The sequence below is a fragment of the Moschus berezovskii genome, chromosome 9 (assembly GCF_049115385.1).
Source record: "Moschus berezovskii isolate FMDL1 chromosome 9, NW_MosBer_1.0, whole genome shotgun sequence".
Classification (NCBI taxonomy): Eukaryota; Metazoa; Chordata; class Mammalia; order Artiodactyla; family Moschidae; genus Moschus; species Moschus berezovskii.
In genome coordinates this window covers 112,605,636-112,630,416 of record NC_142468.1, presented here as the reverse complement: position 1 = coordinate 112,630,416, position 24,781 = coordinate 112,605,636, and the positions used below count along the sequence as shown (strand labels likewise).

The window sequence follows — 24,781 nt, the reverse complement described above, 5'->3', positions numbered from 1 at the left end:
CTCTGCATCGCCAGCATCCCTGTTTCTCCTGGAGGCCCGGTTGGACCCAGCCTCCTCCTCTGATGCTCCCAAGGTCAGGGACGGCGGGCCAGTTTCTGGTGAAGAGGAGAGAAGGGAGGTGGTACTCGGTCCCTGGGAGCATGACCCACCTGTGTGAAACGGTCTGTTTTCCTGGCCCGGCCTTGCTTCCTGGGACCCTATGCCTTTCTCTCCAACTGGCCCCTTCTGGGAGCTTCCAGTCGAACCCGTGTTCTCTCCTGGTCACAGCCCCGGCCGCACCCCCACTACCCAGTCTCTCTGGCCAGGCAGATTCCTGCAGAGCCAGTGTCATTTCTTCTCTGCTTGGGGAGTCCCCATTGCTCCACAGATGTGGGCAGGTAAGGAGGGAAGCAGGAAGGGCAGGGGTGTATTAGGGCTTAAGGGAGCCTCATGAATCGCTAGCTGAAGTCCACACCTGCCTCTGCCCCTGACTTTAGACTCATGCAGAGTCTGAGCCTCCCTGACTGTGCTGAGGTCCTTGCCTCTGTGTCCTGTCCAGGTGGGGTGGGGTCGGGAGGGTGGGAAATGACCTCCTTTTCTCTAGAGCACTTGGATTATTGGAAGGTTATTTCTTTGTGTAAAAAGCTATTTTTTAAAATTAGTTTTCTATCACATAACAAAAGCACATTTTGCTTGGAAACACTGAAACAACAGCGAGAACTTAGGATGGAAAGTGCTGTCTCCCAGCCTAGCTGTCTCAGCCCCAGCCCCTCGTTGTCCGTTCCCTGTGTTCTTCTGGCATTTTCCTTGTCTGTCCCCGAGAGCCACATCACACCTCCCAATCTGCATCTTTGTAAGCACAAGTGGACCAAGAGTCTGTTTTAAAAAGCCCCCCACGCCTCCCATTTTCTTTCCAGTTGCCTCCCGGGCGGTGCCCCCAAAGTACGTGAGCGGCTCTAAGTGGTACGGCCGTCGGAGCCAGCCTGAGCCCTGTGGTGCTGCAGGTGGAGCCCCAGGTCTCCCGGAGCAGCCGGCCAGACCCAGTGCAAGGAGCCAGCTCCGCCGCTCGGCGTCCCTAGAACGCGTGGAGGTGGGTGGAGCCCCCCTCGGCACCTCCCCAGTCACTGCTCACGTGATATGACACAGGAAGATGGGAGAGGGCATCTCATCGCTGGCAGAGGGGCTATTCGGGGACCTACATTTGGCTTTAAGGGGTCTCTGGGTCTATGTCTGCAGGGCAGCTCTGGCCACAGAGCATCCTCCTTCAGAAACGGGGGCCTCGGAGCAACCCCTGTTCACCACCACCCTCCCCTGGCCCTGCAGGAGGAGGGGAAGGTTAGTCGGCTGAGGGCGGAAAGGGCAGGTGTGCCACAGCCACGGTCAGCCACATCCAGCACTTGGACCAAGGCTCACCCTGCACAACCTGGCGGGCTCGTGATGATGCCTCCGGGGCCCCCTCTGAGACTCCTTGAGCTGTCCACTGCGGGAGCCTTCAGGCTTTGGTGTCAGAAAGGACATCCATGGGGCAGATCCACCCACTGCAGGTTAATCGTGGCTGACGTCCTTCTCTTTCTGAAGAAGCCGACAGCACGAAGGAGCCTCAGAATGAATTGTTTGAAGCCCAAGGTAAAGCCTGGCCTTGTGGTGAATGCCCCCTTTGGTCAGTGCTGGGCTGTCAGGCAGCAGGCTGCCAGCGAAAGAGAATTTCCTGGGAGGTGCCCAGTGTGGGTGGTCTCTCTGGGGTGCCCTTCTCCTGGGTGGTCCCAGCTCTGAGATTCTTGAGGTCAGACCCTTGGGCAGGGGCCGCTGGCTAAGAAAGCAGCTAGTTGGCTAGGGTCACAGTCATCCTCCCGACCGGCAGGCATGGGCCAGGGGACTCCTTCCTAATGTGCCAGGCCTGGGCCAGCAGCCTCCCCACTCAGCAGAGGCCCTGCATGTGCCCCAAGTGGAGGGCGAGACGTGGCTCTGGTCCTGGGAACCTGGCGGAGCACCCGGAAGGCAGTCACAGGTGTGCTTAGCAAAGCTGGGTGCATCAGCATGTGGGTGTGCGGGTTCCTTAAGGACGCCTCTCACCAGCGTGTGTCACAGGGCAGAATGTGCAGGACCATGGCTCCAGCGGGAGACCAGAAGCGACCGAGAGCTGCTCCTGAGCGAGAGGTCTGCACTGGTGCTGAGCATCGTCCAGACTGTGGCCCTTAGGGGCCGAGGCTGTTGTTGGCTCAGCGCTGAGCGTGGGGACGTTCGGCGAATGAGCCAAGTGTCTGTGCTACTGGATGAAGCAGATGGACCTCTTTGTGTCCAAAAATCACTTCCCAGATTCCCTGGACTCAGAGTCAATCTAGGGGACGAGAGGAAGGGCTCCGGGGAGGTTATTCACTGAGTGATTTTGGGCTCTCTGCCCAGAGACTGCTTGGGTTCTTCTTTCCATCCGGGTTAGAACTGACACTCATGCACAGACACTAACGTCAGACCTCTCAGGACATATTTACCTTCTCTGCCAGCCCTGAGAACACACACACCCTGCTGTCAGAATTGCTTTTCCCTTTGTCTGGTTCCTGCCTTTATTTATTTATTTATTTTTAAATTTAAAATGTATGTATTTGGCTGTGTCAGGTCTCAGTTGTAGCATGCAGGATCTTCACACGTCATTTGGGATCTTTGATTGCAGTGCGCAGGTTTCTGTCTAGTTGCAGGGCACAGGCTTAGTTGCTCCATGGCACGTGGGATCTGAGTTCCCCAGCCAAGGATCGAACCCGAGTCCCCTGCATTGCAAAGTGGATTCTTAACTATGGGACCATCGGAGAAGTCCCTGTTTTTCCATTTTTCCATAGAACTTTCAGATGTTTTAAGCTGGAAGGGGTGTTGGAAATGGCCCTTTCCTTGTGTTTTCCTCAACCCGATATACAGCATCGTTCATGAGCATGGAGGCCTGGCTTTCCTCAGGAAAGGACTTTCTGATTTTTGGTTGGGTTATCACAGTAAACGCCAAGATGTCTCCTCTCTGGAGAGCTCCAGACCACTGAGCGCGCCAGCCGGAGTCTGGTCAGGTGCAGGTGACCCTCGTCCTGCGTCGGGCAGGGTGGTGCAGTCTGGGCGTGGAGGGAGCTCTGCTTTGAAGCCTTGCTTATCTAAGGAGAGCTCTTTGTGGGCACCCCAAGGTGCCCAAACACTCTCCCAAAGGGTGTTTCCCTGGCAAAGCTTCAGAAACCTCAGTAAGCCACCTGGCTAACCTGGCCGTCTGTCACCCGGACTCGCTGCTGAGTCTGCATCTCAAAGACCCCTGTGGCTCCTGATGTGAGGCGGTATGGAAAACAGCCCACCTTGAGTTGTTTTTGCTGGGAAAAAAAGAAAAAAGATGACACTCAACCTGCATCCAAACTAGCCTTTGGTGCTCAGTTCCAGTTTCCAGGAGATGTTAGGGATGGAAGGGCAGGAGGGCGGGGAATGGGGGGCGGACTGGAGCTAACCCAGCGGCTCTGGGGGAGTAGCCACACGCACAGGGAGGACTCTGCATTGATGCTGAGTTGAAGAAATCAGCCGTCAGGAGACTTGGGACAGAACTGGGACGTCGTTGTTGGGTTGTAGGGCCATCGTCGCACTGGGGTCAGGAGTGCATACGAAACACTCAGGGGTGAGAACACGGCAGCTGGGATTTGCCTTCAAATACTTGGGCCGGGGACTTCTGTGGTGATTTATTGTCTAGGACTCCGCACTCCCATTGCAGGGTCCCGGGTTCCATCCCTTGTCTGAGAACTAGAGCCCCCATGCTGTAACTAAGCTTTTGCATGCCACAACTAAAAAGATCTCACATGCAGCGAGCGACCAAGCCCCAGAGCAGCCAAATAAATAGCACAGAAACAGAAAAGACGTGGGCAAGCACACACAGGGGCAGATGAAGCCAGGGCGAGAGGCTGCCCAAGGGACAGGTCATTGGCCTCTGCGAGACGTGCTCTGCGCTTTGGGCAGGTTTGAAGACCTTCTAGACATTAATTTTTCAAGCCGGGCCTTTTGCTTCTAAGCACGAAGCTTGCAGGTATGCTCCTAGTGCTGCAGCTTCTGGAGGCTCCCTTCAGACATGCCTTCCCCTCGTGCAGCAGAGTCCCCCTTGTATTGTGAACTTTTGCATAGAATTAAGTTGCCAGAATGCATGGTGAGCCCCGTGTAGCTACCGTCGGAAGCTTGACTCTCACACATGTCCCTCTGGCCATCTTTCAATCCATCTGATTTCAGAGTAAAGTACCACCTTGGTGTGTTTCCCCTGCTTTAGGCCAGCTGCCAACCTGGGGTTCTGAGGTCTTCGGGAGCCCCCGGAAGTCCTGCAGCCACTCCTTCGACACCCCCGAGAGCTGGGTCCGGGGCCTCTGGGAAGAGCTGGGTGTGGGCAGCAGCGGCCACCTCACCCAGGAGGAGCTGGCCCTGATCTGCCAGAGCACTGGGCTCCAGGGCCTGGCGAAGGAGGTGAGAGGGGATGGGACGGACCGCCCTAAAGGGCTGAGTCTTTGTGGTTGGTGCCAGGCCTCGAAATCCCCTTCACCGTAAGACACAGATTCAGTCGTCACTGTCCGGCCTAAAATCCTGTGCTGACTCCCAGGGCTAGTGCTGATGGTCCGTCTCGGGCCACCTTCACTCAGGACCCTCCTCTGCCTGGAGCTCTCTCCCCTCTCTGGTCCCCCTAGGCCTACCGCCCAGCCCAAGGGGGGTGTCCATAGCATCTGGCTCTGACCCCGGCAGCTGTGTTCAGCCCTTCCCTCCTTCAGGGCCCAGGGGAGGAGGGGGCAGTGTGATGGGATGGGCCCTGCCTTTCTGACCCCGAACCGCTGGGATTCCGTACACACGTGTCCCGCGAATACATGTCCCACTGTCCAGCATACTCTGTCACAGCAGACTCGGGGTGGGTGTTTGGGAGATGCGGGATGCTCAGGTGACCATTCACAGCCGGGTGCAAACTGACCAGGCGTGTGGATTTCACAAGCCACAGCCAGGAAACTGGTGCTGGGATAGCACGCTGCCTGCTTGGTGGGGTGGGGGCCGGGCCTGGGCGGGGCGGTCAAGGCTTCTTGGGAGCAGCCTCTGAGCAGATGCCTGAGGCGCTTTTCTTTAGGAAACTGAAGACCTGTTCAACAAGCTGGACCAAGATGGGGATGGTAGAGTGAGTCTGCAGGAGTTCCAGCTTGGCCTGTTCAATCATGGGTCCCCTCGACCGCTGGAACTGGCCCCGCTTGTCAAACCCAGCGGGTCCTGGTCTCATTACCAGGTACGGTGGGACCGATTAACTCTTGAAGCCCAGGGTGACTGCCGTCACTCTCCTGAAGGCCTGTGCTCTCTGCCTGGTCCCCAGAGTGGGTGGTGGGAGGTGGTCGGAGTGACCTCACCTGACACCGCTTCTGCCTGGCTGAGCGCCACTGGTGAGCTGCTCGCCTTCTTTGAGCCTCAGGGTCCTCATCTGTAAAGTGGACGCACCTCACAGGGGTCTCCCATGGATTCCCTGGGGCACACTCGTTCCACCAGGAGCACCCGGTCCCTCTTCCCTGGGGGGCACAGTCACTGTTAGGGCCGCGCCTTCCCCAGGATTCCCCTCCAGGCTCTCCTGGAGCTGTGTTCTTCCCATTTCTCATCCTGCACGAGGCCAGCTGGAGTCAAGCGGACTTTATTTACACTGTGCTATTGGCCGGTGCGTTTGGTTCATCTCTGCCTCGGGGTGGTCAGGGCTCCTCCCACCGCAGGGCACGGTTGTCCTGGGGCGTCTCGCCGCCGCCTCTTTGGCAACGTGGCTGATCCCGTAGTTTGTGGGCGGCAGTGCAGGAACAGTGGCCTTGTTCTCTGCTGGGCTGGGCTCGTCCGAAAATCAGGTTTCTATCCCTGAAGCTACTGAGACGGGGAAGGAGTCAGGGAAGTGAGGACAGTGCCCGGCCACCTGAGGGCAGGGACCGCACGGTGCCCAGAGCCCGCGGAGGAGGGTTCCTCCCAGGGGCCTCGGCCCTTCGTCGCAGCCCAGGAAGCGCTGACGTGGCCACGGGGCCATGTTCTGTGTGCGTGTGGACACTGGTGTGGCCGGGCTGCGGGTGTGAGGCCTCACACAGCAGACTGAGGTTCTCCTGCTCCATCACGGGAGCCCCTGGGTCTGATGGTCTGGGGACAGCAGAGAGGAGGGGGCCACTGCTCCTCCTTGTTCTGGTCCCAACAGCAAATGCATGTCCCAGGGGCCCTCCCTGGGGTGGGAAGCACAGCCTCCTGGCCGCACCTCAGCCTCGCCCGTCAGCTTTCCAGCTGAGGGGTTTTACTGCCCTTGTCTCCAGCCCTGAATGCTGAGGTCATGTGCCCTCCGATCGGGCCGCCCCACATCTTCTGAAGCCCATCCTGGCTTTCTCTGCACAGACTGGGTTTCCCTCGGCTGGCGTGTGCCTTCCCAGGCTCTCCCTCTGGGAGGACAGGCGGGAAGCCGTTGCTCTTTCAGAGAAAGGTTACCCCGGGCGCCCCGCAGGTGCTGGGGCCCCTCAGGCAGACGGCCCTGAACCTGGGCTCGGGTTGTCTTCGCAGAGCCTGCAGTCCCCACAGGTCCTCCGGGCACCCTGTTCCCTGCAGCAGGAGTCGGGGAGGCTGCACCGCCGAACACAGGTGGTGAGGTCACGGGAGGTGCGTGAGGAGGCCACGGTCCTGACGGCGCTGGTCCCCGCGTGCAGGTCCCGCAGGAGAGTGTTGGCCAGACCACCAGGTCGTCCCTCGTGTCCGTGTGCTCGGGCCCCCACCTCTTCTGCAGTGTGGATGATGGCAGCGGCTTAGCCTTCCCGGAGCAGATCATCTCCTTGTGGGCTCAGGAGGGCGTTCACAATGGCAGGGAGGTCTTGCAGGTGTGGACAGTCATGAGACTGCCCCAGCAGAGGCGTCTGGGCGGGGGGATTAACGGGAGCCGCTGCCCATTAGGGAGGCTGGACAGAGAACCTCGCAGACACAGGCCCCGTGGAGGGAAGACCCGTTAACCTCAGTTTGCTTTATTTTTTGATATCAATGTGTAGGACATGTTAACTTAAAAACATATTAAGTAAACAGCAGAGAAAGCCCACAGCCTGGAACAAATCCTTTCGAGGGTAGGTTTCAGTATCTCAGACTCAGCCCGCAGCGTGTGTCGGCCTCCGAGCCGATCCTTGGTCCTGGAGGACAGGAGGGCACCTTAGTGCCTGCAGGACGCGGGCGTGAACACCAGGAGGCGGCGCCCACACGTGTCGCGCGGTTTTTCTAATCTGGAAGCTGCTGCCCACACCTCTTTGTCCTCTGCTCCCAGTGTGATTTCATTGCTGGGAAGCGTGCTCTCAGCATGGCCTGGCGGCCACTTCCGGGTCACTCCACATGCTTTAGCGTCCTGTCATTTTTCTCCCAGAAGCCCTCGGGGCCCGGGAGTCTCCCGGCTCACAGGAAGGGCTTCCCCGTGGGCCCTGCCATGTGCCTGACCCACCCGTGTGTCTGCAACTTGTAGTCACAAGCACCAAACACTGGGAGAGCAAGCCAGGGCACCAGTGTTATCACTAGGCAGCCGCCAGGTGCGTCGGCATCCCCAGCTTACTCTTTTCCTTATGGTGGTAAAATATAGAAAGCACGATGTTTCTCTTCTTTTCACGTTACCTTGCCCAACCCCGAGGGTGAGTGGCTGTGACGCTCGGAAATGCGTGGCTGTGGGTCATGGCTCTATCGATCATGTTTCCACCAACAGAACTCGCACTGTTCCTATGTCTGTTCGTGCTGTTTAGAGATATATTAAGGATTCTGTGTGTCTGAAATGGCGCAAACTCCACTCAAACTGGCTTGAGCAAGAGGCCATCAGGGGTCTTTGTGATCAGCTGGGGAAGAAGGAGGATGCTTAGGCTTGGGGGTCCCGGCTCTGGGGGTTGTCAGGACTCTGCTGGCCTTTGGGTCTTGGCTTCAGGTCTAGCACCCTCGTGCGGCTCCCCAGGACCCCGTGGCCTGGACAACGCTTGATTTGGCAGAGAAAAAGCCCTTCTCCAGCGTCCCTATCAATCCCCAAAGTCCTCTGCTTGCATATGCCTCCTTCTGTGTCTGTCCCTTTGCCCAGGAAGGGGGACTCTGTCCAGCCTGGGTCATGCCCACCTCTGAGGCAGGGACAGTGAGGGGAGGAGCCGTATGTTGACAGTGGGAAGGGGACCTCGGTGTGGACAGGGACCTGGGGAGAGGGACCCCAGAGGGACGGGAGCAGGGGAGAGGCTCCACTCGAGAGGTGGAGGCTTTGCAGACAGAAAAGGAAGGGACTGGGCCAGTGAAGTCTGGGCCTGAGGGATCCAGCAAATATCTGAAGACCTGCTCATCCTGCCTGCCCGATGGGCCTTGCTGTTTTCAGAGCCTTGACTTCAGTGTGGACAAGAAGGTGAACCTTTTGGAGCTGACCTGGGCCCTAGAGAAGGAGCTCATGATGGGGGGCGGGGCCTCCCAGCAGGCAGCCTTGGCCTGCTACCGCCAGGAGCTGAGCTTCTGCCAGTAAGAGCCCCGCAGGGGGCGGGGGGCGTGGGATGCCGCTGGCCAGGCTGGCTGCCTCGCCCAGGGCGTGGGCAGCCTGCGGGAGGAGAAAGGGTGCTTCCAGCACGGTCACAAAGCACGGCATGGCAATTAGGCCAAGAATGCGTTCTGTTTTAACTGGGTTTGGCTCCAGTGGAGCTGGATATTCAGGTTATCCATCTACTGAGCCGCTTGGCATAGAGATGGTTATTGTGTTTTTATTGATGCTCTGAAGCTACAGAAAAGGTTGGCAGTAATTCCAATCTCCATCCTCAAGACTTTGCATCTCGTTAGGTACTGACAGGTGAGACCTCTGACGTCAGGCAACTCTGCAGAGGGGCCCAGAGGAAGACTGCTTTGGAGGATGACGAAGGGACACAAGTTTGTTGCTTCTCCAGTGGGGGAAACAGGCATCAAGATAGCTGGTGCCCTGAGCCTTGGGCAGGGCCTGTGGTGAGCGGACAGAGACAGGCGTTTCCTCTGCTCTGGGCAACTCCCTGGCACTTAGGCGCCTGGCTACAGGTGGCAAGGCTGTGACCAGGCAGGATAATGGGTGGTCAGCCTTCTCCCCTTCATGCGTCCAGTCCCAGGTTACGTGCTGGGGATCCCTGGGGCCTGAGGCCCAGCTGCAGGCAAGAGGGAGCATGGATAACTTCCCACCTCTTCTAAGGCCGTCTGGAGGGGTGAACACTGCACGCCCCAGGCTCGACCCTCTTGGTTCAGAAACCTGCGAGAAACCCCATTGCAAGCCAGTTGGCTTCTTGCTGTATGTACTTCTGTAAAACAGACTCAATAACTGCAGAAACCATCCTGGTAGGAGGAGGGTCAGGCTTCCCAGGTGGCGCTAGCAGTAAAGAAGCCACTTGCCAATGCTAGTGCAACCCGCTTGCCAATGCACGAGGTGTGAGAGATGCGAGTTCAATCCCTGTGTCAGGAAGATCCCCTGGAGGAGGGCATGACAGCCCATTCTAGTATTCTTGCCTGGAGAATCCCATGGACAGAGGAGCCTGGCGGGCTCCAGTCCATAGGTTTGCGCAGAGTCGGACATGACTGCAGCGACTTGGCACGCATGCACGGGAGGTGGATCAGAGTTCAGCTCTGGCCACGGCTCAGCACTCTTAGGCCAGCTGAGTTTGTTCCTTCAGACCGGCTCGCTAGGCCCAGAGCAGTGTCCCCATTGACCCTGCCCTCCTTCCTGCAGGGAGCAGGTGGAGCAGATGGCCAGGGAGCGAGATAAGGCTAGGCAAGACCTGGAGAAAGCTGAGCGGAGGAACCTGGAGTTTGTGAAGGAGACGGACGACCTGCACTCCGCCCTGGAGCCGCTCGCGGAGGAGAAGGTCAGGTAGGTCCTGCTGGGGTCCTGCTGGGGCCGGGGCGGATGGTGGACACAGGCTGCTGCCAGCTGAAGCCCTGCTGTCTCACCTGAGCCCGCAGCAGGGAGCCCGCAGACCAGGCATCACCCATGCAGTGGGCTGAGCAGACTCGCACAGGGTCAGCCCGGCTGGTTGCGGACAGACCAGAGGAAAGCATTTCTGCCTTTATGAAAGTCTTCCCCTCTCTCTCGGTGTGCCACTGCCTCCCTGTGGTCCTTTGCCGTGGCCGCGTTCAGCCCCGTCCCAGACAGGAGATGCGGCGCCGGGTCCCCCTGGACACACATGGGGCTGTGCCTTGTGGGGCTCCGTGGGGCTCCTCGCTGGGGGGCAGCCTGACTGCACACACCCTTCCTCTGCGGCCAGCACTGCCCTCCCCAAGTTCCCACAAGCCGACGGCGACTGATTTCAGGCCGTCAGTCGGGGAGCTGAGAATGGATTTGCGTTGGTCTCAGCCTGGTTGACCTGATTCTCCCGACCACCCCGCAGGGACTCAGTTCTCTCTGTATCAGAGAGCCGGAGACTCGTTATCTCCACCCAAGAATCTGGTTGGGGGACACAAGGCCTCGAGGGCCATGTGGGTGCTGGAATTTTGCTCCGTGAGTAACACGGTGTCATTGGTACATATTTAGAAATAGCGTTTGCAGTTGTGTTAGGTTACTCTAACAGAAAAGTATTGAGGGATACATGTTCATTGTAGAAAACTTAGAAAATACACACACAGGGAGAAATGAAAGCAAAGCCCTCAGGTCCACAGAGGTCGTTGCTCCTAACCTTTTCCACGAGTCGCTCGCTTCTTCCTATGCCTGTGGTTGCTTTCAGAGAGGTGTCGTTGCTGTAATATTGCATATCCTTTCTGAGCACCCGTCACGTGGCTCTGCCATATGTTACTGCACCTTTCCCCTTTAAAGAGGGAAGTGATGTGATCAAGTTTGTAAAACTCGCCCCAACGTCTGCAGGCTGTTAGGTTAATCGTGCTCATCAAACTGTTTCCCTGAGTGACAGCTGCCCTCGTGCCCCAAAGCTCTGCGGTGAGTCTGCGGGAGGCCGAGCCAGTCATTTCTGGTTTCGACCACAGTCAGTTGATTGCGGACCCAGCCAGGCTCTGCTGAAATAAGAGTTTCCACTCATCTTCACTCTAGATATACTGGGTTTGAGAATCCTGCTAAGCAGCTGTGTCAGTGATGTTGTTGTTCAGTCACTCAGTCACGTCTGACTCTTGGCGACCTCATGGACTGCAGCACACAAGGCTTCCCTGTCCTCCACCATCTCCCGGAGCCTGCTCACCCTCATGTCCATCGAATCAGCGATGCCATCCAACCATCTCATCCTCTGTCGTCCCCTTCTCCTCTCGCCTTCAATCTTTCCCAGCATCAGGGTCTTTTCCAGTGAGCCATTTCTTTGCATCAAGTGGCCAGGGTACTGGAGTTTCAGCTTCAGCATCAGTCCTTCCTTGAATATTCAGGACTGATTTCCTTTATGATGGTTTGATCTTCTTGCAGTCCACGGGACTCTCAAGAGTCTTCTCCAGCACCACAGTTCAAAAGCATCAATTCTTTGGTGCTCAACTTTCTTTATCGTCCAAATCTCACATCCACGCGTTACTACTGGAAAAACCGTAGCTTTGACTAGATGGACCTTTGTCAGCAAAGTGATATCTCTGCTTTTTCATATGCTGTCTAGGTTGGTCATAGCTTTTCTTACAAGGATCAAGCATCATTTAATTTCATGGGTACAGTCACCATCTGCAGTGATTTTGGAGCCCAAGAAAATAAAGTCTCTCACTGTTTCCACTGTTGCCCTGTCTCTTTGCCATGAAGTGATGGGACCGGATGCCATGATCTTAGTTTTCTGAATGTCGAGTTTTAAGCCAGCTTTTTCACTCTCCTCTTTCACTTTCATCAAGAGGCTCTTTAGTTCTTCTTCCTTTTCTGCCTTAAGGGTGGTTATCATCCGCATATCTGAGGTTATTGATACTTCTCCCGGCAGTCTTGATTGCAGCTTGTGCTTCACCCAACCTGGCATTTCTCATGATGTCCTCTGCATATAAGTTAAACAAGCAGGGTGACAGTATACAGCGTTGACGTCTTCCTTTCTCGATTGTAAACCAGTCTGTGGTACTCAGTCTAGTTCTCACTTTTGCTTCTTGACCTGCATACAGGTTTCACAGGAAGCAGGTAAGGTGGTCTGGTATTCCCATCTCTTTAAGAAGTTTGCACAGTTTGTTGTGGTCTACACAGTCAGAGGCTTTAGTGTAGTCAACTAAAGGCAGAAGTATATGTTTTTCGGGGAATTCTCTAGCTTTTTCTGTGACCCAGTGGATGTTGGCAATTTGTTCTCTGGTTGCTCTGCCTTTTCTAAATCCAGTTTGTACATCTGGAAGTTCTCGGTTCACATACTGTTGAAGCCTGGCTTGAATGATTTTGAGCATTACTTTGCTAGCATGTGAAATGAGTGCAGTTGTGTGGTAGCTTGAACATTCTTTGGCATTGGCCTCCTTTGGGATTGAAATGAAAACTGACCTTTTCCAGTCCTGTGGCCATTGCTGAGTTTTCCAAATTTGCTGGCATATTGAGTGCAGCACTTTAACAACATCATCTTTTAGCATTTTAAATAGCTCAGCTCCACTAGCTTTAGTGATAAAGCTGAGGTTTGGCACTGTTTTCCCTGCTGATAGAATAGAAATGGTTGTTGTGAAAGATCACTGCAGAGTCTGAGGGGAAGGGCCCCCGCCCTGTCCTCTGTCTGCCTTGGGATTCGCTGTGTGCTAGCTTTCCAGCGCTTGTGGTATAGGCTGACTTCTCTGTGCCTTCAGCCCCCAAGGGCCCTGATGCTGCCTTTATTTACTCATGCATTTTTTGATGATGTGGAGAAGGTTGAATGGCCAAGAGGTGCCAGAGACCCACCCAGAGGTCACCTGCTAGCTCGCCCCATGGGCCGAGGGGCCCGCTGGTTCACTTGTCTGTGTGGGGTCACCTCTGCCAACCCCGAGGGGGGCAGTTCATGAGGCCTCCGCTGCCCCACCACACTGTAACTCACGTGTCTATCAGGAGGGAACAAACGAGCCCCCAGTGCTGAGGCCAAGTGCGCCAACGGAGACCCCGGGGAGGGAGAGGTCCAGGTGGCGCCCATGGGGAGCCCAAGGCACCATGAGCCATGTGCTTTCAGACGCCTGGAGTAGGGCTACCGGGGGAGGCGGAGCCTCCTGCGGTCCGAAGTGGAGGTGGAACGCGAGCTGTTCTGGGAGCAGGCCCGGCGGCAGAGGGCCGGGCTGGAGGAGGACCTGTGGCGCCTGCAGGTGGAGACCGGCCTCCGCGAGAAGCTGGCCCTGGCCCTGGCCCTGAAGGTAGGGGGTTCCGGGTGTGCGGGGTGCCTTATGAGGGCGCCCCACCCGCAAAGAGGGAGGCCACGTTGCCCAGAGTCTGTCCCCCACACCCACACCTTCCTGGGACAGGACTGAGCCCTAGCCGCAGCAATGGGGGCGTGATGGCAGAGAAGGTTTTCTGTAGCCACAGGGCCCATTTCTCAGCCGGCAGACACGTCCTGCCTTCCCAAGGAGAGACCCAGCTCTCCTCTGCAGCCGTGTGGGCAGCAGGATGGGGCCCCGGGGCTCTCCCTCTCTGGGTCAGCAGCTGCCGCCTCGGCTGCCTCCCTGGGCCCAGAGAACTAGAGCAAAGACAGAAGCGTCACCCGCCCCCAGCCCTGACCGTGTGACCGGACGCGGGGCGCTCTTCCGGGCTGTGCAGAGCGTCCCTGACCTGCTCCCCGCCTGCCTTCGCCTCCAGTGAGGTGGCCCTGGCCCCACCTGCTTCTCCTTCCCTGACTCGGGACTGTGGATTCTTCCACACCTGCCCTGCCACCCCCGCCTCCCTCCCCAAGAGGCGAAGCCGGGCCTGCCTTCTGATTGTTTCCTGTGTCTGTGGACACCGCCTTCCTTCCAGTGGACTCCTGGGCTGTTGCGGTGCAGCTTCAAATCCGTCCTTTCAAAGAATGCTCGGGAAGGCTTGTCACTCCCTTCCACTCGTGCTGCTTATGACCTTCTGGAGAGCTCAGGCGGCGGGAGCGCCTCCCCCAGAGATCCTGCTCCAGAGCCCTGCCTCTCGCTCCCTCCTCCATCCCCAGAGCTGGCCAACCACTGACCTGTGTCTCCTAGGAAAATAGTCGATTGCAGAATAAGATGACTGAAGTCGTGGAGAAGCTCTCAGACTCAGAGAAGCTAGTCCTGAAGCTGCAGAATGACCTGGAGTTTGTGTTGAAGGACAAGGCAAGTCCTCTTGCTGACTCTGAGTCCCCAGAGAAGCGCCTGTGGGTTCTGGGTAAAGGGCATCAGGGTCTTGATGGAGAATACACAGGAGACAGACTTAGGTTTTTCTGCTAAAATTCCACGTGCTGCTCAGTCACTCAGTCGTGTCCGAATCTTTGTGACCCCATGGGCTTTAGCCCGCCAGGCTCCTCTGTCCATGGAATCTTCCAGGCAAGAATACTGGAGTGGGTGCCATTTCCTACTCCATGAGATCTTCCCGACCCAGGGATTGAAGCTGCATCTCTCGCGTCTTCTACCTAGGCAGGCAGATTCTTTAGTACTAGTGCCACCTGGGAAACCTAAATTTCTCTAATGGAGAGGAAATTATTAAGGCTACTTTGCCCGTATTTTCCTCCCCTTCAGGCAGTGCAGGGGTGCAGGTGACACCCCAGTGATGCCCTGCCTGTTAACCTTCTGGTGACAAGGCCTGGAGAAGTCAGAAACTTCTGCACAGACCCCAGTGCTGGGGTGAGGAGCACTTGGAACCTGGCCTTTTCCATCACCTTGAGAGGAGGAGGGAAGGGGTGGGAGGTGTAGGCTCCGTGCAGGGACCTCCCAGGTGGCCGGGGCAAGAAGGCAGCCCAGGGTGCCGGTGGGAGCATGACCACCCTCCTGACATTCCGAACATCATTCTTCCCTGAGACCTCTTAAACAAAAGGGTGGGGAGGAAGAGGCGGGACAGTTGGTTGCGCCTGCAGATGCTGAGCGTCTTGGGGCAGTATGAGGGGGAGACAGCCCACCCTCTGCCTGGCCTGAGGTTCTGGCCCTCATTTTCCTGCTTGCCTCTGGCTTTCAGCTGGAGCCTCAGAGCACAGAACTCCTGGCCCAGGAGGAGCGGTTCTCAGAGATCCTAAAGGAGTACGAGTTTAAGTGCCGGGTAACTGGCCCTCTGCCCGAGGGAACCTCAGGGGCTGTCTGCTGAGGACTGGGTGGCCCCACCTCCTGGCCTCCACGTGGAGGGAGGCCCAGCCCGGGTCCACAGGAGCGTCCCTACGTGAGCCAGGCGGGCATGTCCTCTGATGTGGGCTGCCTTCTTCAGTTGAGGTCTTCTGAGCCTCGTGTTTTTGTTTTTTCAAATATTTTTGGTTGTGTTGCCTGGCTTGTGGGATCGTAGTTTCCCGACCAGGGATCGAACCCACACCCTTGGCAGTGAAGGCATGGAGTCCTCAGTATTGGACTGCTGGGGAATTTCCCGAGCCTCATGTTCTGCAAGGAGGCAGATGAGGCTTTGCCTGCCCAACACCTGTGCCTGGCCCCACACAGGCTGCCCAGCCCAGTCCCAAGGCCCCGTTTGTGTCCAGGCACCGTGTAGCGCCACCTCTTATTTCCTGTGGTTGAGTGTGTGCATTTCCTGGGCCAAACCTACATGTGAGCCCACTCAGCTGGCATCGCCACCTTGCAGAGCAGGGGCGGGTGGTGAACAGTCACTGCTGGGAAGCAGATCACACTCCGTTACTCCCTCGAGACTGGCCCAGACTCGGCAGATAAAACATGATTGTTTGGAGGTAAGGGTCTAGTATTCACGTGCTTCTTAATGGTTTCCTTCCCGATTAATGTAAGAACTGTCTCTCTGCACGTGATGCTTTGGCCACACCAGAGGATAAAGGTGAGCCTGTGCTGGTCTGCAGTGTGACGTGACCCGTGCCTCCTGCCTGCCACACCCCGAATCCTGGTGCCCCTGCAGTCCTGTGTGTGGTCACCTGTGTAACCCTTCTCAGAGACCGAGTGGTGTGTGGAGTTTGTGGTTAACTTTCTGGAAGGAACTCTCCTTCCTGCTGTGTTTTCTGCCTCACTTTGAGCACCTGTGACTGAGCAGCAGTTAATCCGTTGCTTTGCTGCGCCTGAATTTTTTCATACCGGTGCAACCCCTTTGTTTTCTTCACATGACTGTCACCTAACTGTTGTTACTCATTTCACTTTTGATTCTTGAAACGGTACTTTTTGAAATTTTGGGAAAAGTATTTTCCATTTTGGTGCGACTTATTTAGAGAATTCCCATCTTTAGGGGGGACATTTTTGGCTGTTTCAAACTACCATTGAGAATATTAAAAATTTTTTTTTATTTCAAAATAATTTCTAATACACGAAGTTGCAAATATCTGGGCAGCCAGCCCCTCTGTGTGTGCTGACTTGGCGTGGCAGGCGCCGCCTTCCTCTGCAGTGCTTTCCGAGCTGCTTTTGAAAACCCACCCTCTCCTGCTTTCTTGCTGAGCTCACCTCTCCTGCTGACGCTCATGCGAAGAGAAGCCTCGAAGGTTCCAGAGCCCTCAGACATAGGGCTTCGCTGTGTTCAGTGGACTTGCTGCCTTTCCTGGCTCTCGGGGCAACACCCTGTGACTGCCTTCAGCATCCACACGCACCCCAAATTCACGTGCGACCCACACGAAAGCAGGTACATGGCTTCCCAGCCCTGCTGGATGCACCCTGGATGGACAGGCTGGGACCCAGGACAGTGCATGTCATCCTTAGGCGCTTAGAACAGAGAAGTCTGCCTAGCATCATACCTTAAGGACCTGTTTTCTGGCTCTGCTGAACTTGTGGAGCATGTGTATGGTCTTACAGTAGCCATTTGAGGGGCAGAAGGAACCACTGGAGGGGCAGGGTATTGGGTAGAAATGATTCTGTCAGTGTTTCCTGCCATATCAGCACTGCTCAGTAAAAATAACAGTCACACGTGTACTTCCAACTTTTCCAGTGGTCACATTAAAAAAGGTAAAAAGAAAAAAAGAGGTGAAAAGAAATGAGTGACGTTAATTTTAATAACATTTTATTTACTCCATTACTTTCACAGTGTCACCATTTCAACATGTACTCAATATAATCACGTGTTAAGTGATTTTGCATCCCTCTTTGGGAACCCGGTCTTTAAGATCACTGCAGAGTTTATGCTGCACACCTCGATCAAGACTGACCACGTCAGAGATGCTCGGTGGTCGGTGTGGTGTCACTGTGTGGCGAGGGGGGTCAGGGCGCACGCACCCGCCGCCCCTGGGCCTCCCTGCAGCTCTTGCTTCCTGGCCTTGCCCTCTCCCCTGGGACAGAGGTGCTTGCTCTGGGGAGATTGCGTAATTGCTCAGGAGTTTCTGAAGGAGGTACAGTGAGCCTAGTAAACATGTGCTTCCTCTAAGATCTGCAGGACCTGTCTCTTCTCCCACTTTTCGTAGAGCTGCTTGTATATTTTGGAGATTAATCGTTTATCCGTTGCTTCATTTGCTATTATTTTCTCCCATTCTGAAGGCTGTCTTTTCACCTTGCTTATAGTTTCCTTTGCTGTGCAGAAGCTTTTGATTTTAATTAGGTCCCATTTGTTTATTTTTGCTTTTATTTCCAATATTCTGGGAGGTGGGTCATGGAGGATCCTGCTGTCATTTATGTCAGAGAGTGTTTTGCCGATGTTCTCCTCTAGGAGTTTTATAGTTTCTGGTCTTACATTTAGATCTCTAATCCATTTTGAGTTTATTTTGGTGTATGGTGTTAGGAAGTGTTCTAGTTTCATTCTTTTACAAGTGGCTGACCAGTTTTCCCAGCACCACTTTTTAAAGAGACTGTCTTTTCTCCATTTTATATTCTTGCCTCCTTTGTCAAAGATAAGGTATCCATAGGTGTGTGGATTTATCTCTGGGCTTTCTGTTTTGTTCCATTGATTTATATTTCTGTCTTTATGCCAGTACCATACTGTCTTGATGACTGTGGCTTTGTAGTAGAGCCTGGAGTCCGGCAGGTTAATTCCCCCAGTTCCATTCTTCTTCCTCAAGATTGCTTTGGCTATTCGAGGTTTTTTTTATTTCCATACAAATTGTGAGATTATTTGTTCTAGTTCTGTGAAAAATATGGTTGGTAGCTTGATAGGGATTGCATTGAACTTATAAATTACTTTGGGTAGTATACTCATTTTTACAATATTTATTCTTCCAATCCATGAACACAGTATATTTCTCCATCTATTAGTGTCCTCTTTGATTATTTTCCCGAGTGTTTTATAGTTTTCTATGTACAAGTCTTTTGTTTCCTTAGGTAGATATATTCCTAAGTATTTAATTCTTTTCGTTGCAACAGGGAATGGAATATTTTCCTTAATTTCTCTTTCTATTTTCTCATTAGTGTATGGGAATGCAAGGGATTTCTGTGTGTTGATTTTATATCCTGCAACTTTACTGTATTCATTGATTAGCTCTAGTAGTTTTCTGGTAGAGTCTTCAGGGTTTTCTGTGTAGAGGATCATGTCATCAGCGAACAGTGAAAGTTTTTCTTCTTCTTTTCCAATTTGGATTCCTTTTATGTCTTTTTCTGCTCTGACTGCTGTGGCCAAAACTTCCAAAACTATGTTGAATAGTAGTGGTGAGAGTGGGCACCCTTGTCTTGTTCCTGACTTTAGGGGAAACGCTTTCAGGTTTTCACCGTTGAGGATAATGTTTGCTGTGGGTTTGTCATATATAGGTTTTATTATGTTGAGATATGTCCCTTCTATTCCCACTTTCTGGAGGGTTTTTATCATAAATGGATGTTGAATTTTGTCGAAGACTTTTTCTGCATCTATTGAGATAATCGTATGATTTTTATTTTTCAGTTTGTTAATGTGGTGTATTACGTTGATTGATTTGCGGATATTGAAGAATCCTTGCATTTCTGGGATAAAGCACACTTGGTCATGATGTATGATCTTCTTAATGTGTTGTTGGATTCTGATTGCTAGACTTTTGTTAAGGATTTTTGCATCTATGTTCATCAGTGATATTGGCCTGTAATTTTCTTTTTCTGTGGGATCTTTACCAGGTTTTGGGATTAGGGTGATGGTGGCCTCATAGAATGAGTTTGGAAGTTTCCCTTCCTCAGCAATTTTCTGGAAGAGTTTGAGTAGAATAGGTATTAGCTCTTCTCTAAATTTTTGGTAGAATTCAGCTGTGAAGCTGTCTGGACCTGGGCTTTTGTTTGCTGGAAGATTTCTGATTACAGCCTCTAGTTCCGTGCTTGTGATGGGTCTGTTCAGATTTTCTATTTCTTCCTGGTTCAGTTTTGGAACGGTGTACTTTTCTAGGAATTTGTCCATTTCTTCCAGGTTATTCATTTTACTGCCATATAATTGCTGATAGTATTCTCTAATAATCCTTTGTATTTCTGTGTTGTCGGTTGTGATCTCTCCATTTTCATTTCTAATTTTATTGATTTGATTTTTCTCCCTTTGTTTCTTGATGAGTCTGGCTAGTGGTTTGTCAATTTTATTTACCTTCTCAAAGAACCAGCTTTTGGCTTTGCTGATTTTTGTTATGGTCTCTTTTGTTTCTTTCGCATTTATCTCTGCCCTAATTTTTACGATTTCTTTCCTTCTACTAACCCTGGGGTTCTGCATTTCTTCCTTTTCCAGTTTCTTTAGATGTAAGTTAGGTCTTGTTTCCTGAGGTGTGCCTGTATTGCTATGAACTTCCCCCTTAGAACTGCTTTTACAGTGTCCCAGAGCTTTTGGGTTGTTTTGTTTTTCTTTTCATTTATTTCTATGCATATTTTGATTTCTCTTTTGATTTCTTCTATGATTTGTTCATTATTCAGCAGTGTGTTGTTCAGCCTCCATATATTGGCATTTTTAATAGTTTTTCTCCCATAATCGAGATCCAACCTTACTGCATTGTGGTAAGAAAAGCAGATGCAATTTTTAAGTGTAGTCAGATCTGTACATCTTTCATTTAAGCCTTCCCAAGGTCGTTTTAATTCAAAGAAAAGCCTTTCCAGTTCTGAGCTTCTTGAAAAGTCTCTTGGGGTTTCTTTTTTACTTTCACGGATTCGTTGTCTTCAATTAAATTTTTGAACTTTTGGGTATTTCTGCTGGTATAAAGTCTGAGATTTGTATCGAGCCTTATTTTTTCCAGTTGGAAACACTCTTGGTGCACTCTTTTCATTGTATAAACATAGAGGTTAGTCTTTCAGAGGAAATCATGAAATGTCACTTTATTGAGTACTAGCTAGAAGTCTCCTTTGTTTCACTTAGGTTTCTGATAGTTGTGAAGAAGCAAAAAATCTGTTGCACGAAAGCCACATGCTGCAGGATGAAATTGCCATGCTAAAACTGGAGATAGATGCAGTGAAAAATCTGAACCAGGAAAAGGAAAAGAAATATTTTGAGGACAAGGTCTGATGCTGCAGGAGAGAAGCAAGGAGTTAATCAAGGAATGGAATCATTTAAAAGACAGAACGTATCAGTACAAATGTGAGAAAGCAGAAAGAGAAGTGAGTATCCAGAAGAAGAAATTCTCAGACTTCCTGAAAGAAAGTTCAAAGTGATTCTTGATTCTGGCTAAATGTTGAATCTAGTTGAATATAAAACTACATAGGCTGGGAATGTATGGTCTTTTAACCAGCCTAAAGGCACACCTGTATCCAGCAAATAAAAATTAGACCCAAGAGGTGCTTTACTTTGAGTAGAGACATCGTATTGCTTATGAAATGTTAAGAGATTCAGTTCCAAATTATTAATATAGATAGTGTCAGTAATTTACTCTTTTACTATTATTATAATCATTTTAATCGTTATGTTATCACATTTCAGTATCATGGTGAAGCAGAGAAATGAAATGCTCAAACCTAAAATGAATATTTTGAAATTAAGCTTCAGTTACATGGATTATCTTGACACTCAATTCCAGGTTTCCCAGATGCTATATTTTATATATTGTACTTTGCTTCAGTAGCTTGTCATACCTTTTTGTCATATTTGTTGGTATAATTTTAGTTTTATTCATGCCAATCTGAATTAATTTGGGAAAATTTCAGCCTTGATCATTTTTTCTTATGGCCTCTCCACTCTTTAAAGGCATCTATTTGTCACTGAATCATAATTTGGGACTCAAGTGGTGAGCTTTAGCCAAATTATTCCTGATTTAATCTTCCACTGCTATTTAGGCTATTTACTTAGAGCATTTTAACAAACACTTTGCTCATAATTCTCATTTTAAGGATCAATTAGTATCATTTGAATACAGGTTTGTCCACTAAGCCTCTTGATGAAAGTGAACGAGGAGAGTGAAAAAGTTGGCTTGAAGCTCAACATTCAGAAGACTAAGATCACGGCATCTGGTCCCATCACTTCATGGCAAATAGATGGGGAAACAGTGTCAGACTTTATTTTTGGGGGCTCCAAAATCACTGCGGATGCTGATTGCAGCCCAGAAATTAAAAGTCGCTTACTCCTTGGAAGGAAAGTTATGACCAACCTAGATAGCATATTAAAAAGCAGAGACATGACTTTGCCAACCAAGGTCTGTCTAGTCAAGGCTATGGTTTTTCCCGTGGTCATGTATGGATGTGAGAGTTAGACTGTGAAGAAAGCTGAGCGCCGAAGAATTGATGGTTTTGAACTGTGGTGTTGGAGAAGACTCTTGAGAACCCCTTGAACGGCAAGGAGATCCAACCAGTCCATTCTAAAGAGATCAGTTCTGGGTGTTCATTGGAAGGACTGATGCTAAAGCTGAAACTCCAAAACTTTGGCCACCTCATGTGAAGAGCTGACTCCCTGGAAAAGACTCTGATGCTGGGAGGGATTGGGGGCAGGAGGAGAAGGGGCGACAGAGAACGAGATGGCTGGATGGCATCACCGACTCTGTGGACATGAGTTTGAGTGAACTCCGGGAGTTGGTGATGGACAGGGAGGCCTGGTGTGCTGGGATTCATGGGGTCGCAGAGTCGGACACGACTGAGCGACTGAACTGAATATTTCCATGGCAGTGACTTCACTCTGATGGTCATGTAAGTTCTGTACCACTCCATCCAGGAGGTGCTATTTGCATATTAACCCGTGGTTGTTTTCCACTGAGTAATACGTAGAGGAAGTAAGTTGCAAATTATGATAAGTGGAGAATACTGCTACTTGGTTGGTGGAGTCAGTGAACATTTTTGAAGTACTGGATACATATGTTTTGGGCCTCATGCTCTCCCTTACTGCCACTTGCAATGGTATGGAGAGTGATTTCAGTGTGACTTGTGTTGAAGACCACTTCTGTTGGCATGACATCTGCCTGATATATCAAATTGTTTTGGAGATAAAATCCAGCGACTGTAATAAGGCCAATTACAAACAGTTCTTATTCTGTGCCACGTCTTCTTCTAAATAGTTTATGTATGTGGTTAGTCACTCAGTCATGTCCAGTTCTTTGTGACCTCATGAACAGCCACACACCAGGCTCCTCTGTCCATGGGATTCTCCAGCAAGAATACTGGAGTGAGTTTCTTTCTGGCAATACTGGAGCCATTTCCTTCTCCAAAGTACATTATGGAAACTCCGCAGTATAATCTTCCAAAGATTCCACTGAGATTGTTGCTACCATTATCTCCATTTTATGGATGGAGAAACTGAGATACAGAAAGGTTAAGTGATTAGCTCCAGGACACACAGCTCAGAACTGATGGAACTGTGACATAGGCCCACGCATTCTGGCTCCTGTGTAGCTACTGCCTCTCACACTAATTCCTGAAGCATCCGGTTGTCACCAACAGCAGTGTTAGCTCTCTTAACCACTGGAAGATCTGTGGTCATTTAGATATGTGGATATTTAAAGTGATGGCAGATATGGAGCCTGGATTAAAAAAAAAAATTGTTTACCATAAGGTAGTTTTCTGTCTTTCCCCATTTGAGTAGTTTACAAATGTGTGTGTTCATTTGAGAAAATCTGATTTAAAGCATGGATGATATTGTATTTGAGTGCTAGAGGAGAGGTCAGTAACCTGTAGAGGGCAGACAGGAAATATTTTCACTTTGTGAACTGTTGTAACAACTCATTTCTGCTGTATGTCAGAAAAGCAGCTGTTTACCATATGCAGACAAAAGAGACAAAAACCAACGACGGTGGATTTACTAGGTTATTAGTAGTTAAAACAGTTATTTTTTCTTTTTTTTTTTTTTTAGTTGCAAGAAGTGCAGGATCAACTTACAGAGGCTGTGAGATGTGCTGAGAAAACACAGGATCACGTCGAAAAGTACGATTTAAAGCAGCGTAGAAAGTAAGTATAAAGCAGACAAACAGTATAATATGAGAATAGATCAATAGTGATAATAGACACATTATCGTGGAGCTGTGTAACATTTCAGTTTTGAGCTGTTTTGAGATCGATAATTTCCCCCCATTATTTCCATATTTTGCACATTATCCACAAGTGAAAAGTGAAGGTGTTAATTGCTCAGTCATGTCTGACTTTTCACAGCCCCATGGACTACAGCACTCCAGGCTCCTTTGTCCATGGAATTCTCCAGGCAAGAATCCTGGAGTGGGTTGCCATTCCTTTCTCCAGGGGATCTTCCTGACTCAGGGATCAAACCTGGGTCTCCTGTGTTGCCAGCAGATTCTTTACCATCTGAGCCACCAGGGAAGGCGATTAGTCACAAATAGAAAAACAGTACAGTTGCCAAATCATCTACTTTTCAAAATGCTAAAAACCTGTGTAATTGAACCAGCAGATATTTGTTCAAAAACAGTGTGGTATTTTCAAAATCTATGTGTGAAGGAATGCCATGACAGTCCAGGGGTTAAAACTATGCCTTCCAGGGCAGACGGTGTGTGTTTGATCCCTGGTTAGGGAGCTAGGACCCCATGTGCCTCACAGCCAAAAAAACCAAAACATGAAACAGAAGCAATATAGTAGTCAATTCAATAAAGACTTTAAAAATGGTCTACATTAAAATAAAATCTTTAAAAAAAACCCATGTGTAAGAATAATTATTTTAAAATCTGCATTTTAGGCTTGAAATGGAAAATGTCGAGTTAGAAACTACAGTCAAAAAGCAAGAGGGCAAAATTGAACAGCTTCAGAAAAACCTGTTAAGCACAAGATTGGTAAATCAACCTCTTAATTTCTGTCATACTGAGAAAGGATTTTAATTTTTTTACTAGTAATATATAAGACTATTTTGGACACTATGACAAGTCTCATTGATTAGCTTATACTATTTTTTATTGATACTGCTTGCTACTAGCACTGTAATTCCTCTTTATAGAAGAAGTCGACTGAATTCATAAAATTAATGATTTTTATAGTAAGATTTTAATTTAAAAAACTGTGACAGTCCAAAAGCAATATTTTATATAGACCACACTTTGTTTGTTCACTCCTCTGTCAATGGAATTCCACCTTCTGATTATTGTTAATAATGCTGCTTTGAACATTGGTACACAGACATCTATTTGAGTCCAGAAATTTGAGTAATGATTTGATTGAGAATTTTGAGTTTCTTTTGTAATCCAAATCTTTCTGTGACATTTTTGAGAATGAATCATTTTAAATATTGTAGTTTGTTCTCTTCATTAAGAATGAATACTCCATCTGCACAGAACCATTTTCCTGAACGAATGTATTTTTCATTTGTTGGATTTTTTTTTTTTAAAGAGATGCGGGTTGCATGGGAATTTTTCAAAGATTATTTTACTAAGATGTGACTTAACAAAACCTGGAATATCTTGAACCATTGATGAAAATTATTTTAGAGCATCTCTAGAAAGTAAAATGTAAATATAGGCCCTCTTTTAAAAACTTTCATTAACATTTAGTATTTTAAATGTAAAAGTCTCTGTTTTTAACCAAAAAATGTTGGGAATTTAAATTCCAGAAAAATGATGAAATGAAAAATCATTTTAAATTGTTTTAAGAA

General features: G+C 50.4%; 1 protein-coding gene across 1 annotated transcript; it reads left to right on the top strand.

The window, feature by feature from the left end:
• The first annotated feature begins 367 nt into the window (after positions 1–367).
• On the top strand, positions 368–15,076 carry LOC148777003 (ninein-like protein). The gene is given in 11 exon segments (XM_088840258.1): positions 368–377; positions 897–1,069; positions 1,524–1,605; positions 4,247–4,437; positions 5,081–5,233; positions 6,660–6,827; positions 8,327–8,463; positions 9,683–9,823; positions 13,020–13,197; positions 14,005–14,115; positions 14,951–15,076. Coding segments are annotated over 11 exon segments (1,470 nt in total).
• Positions 15,077–24,781: the final 9,705 nt, after the last annotated feature.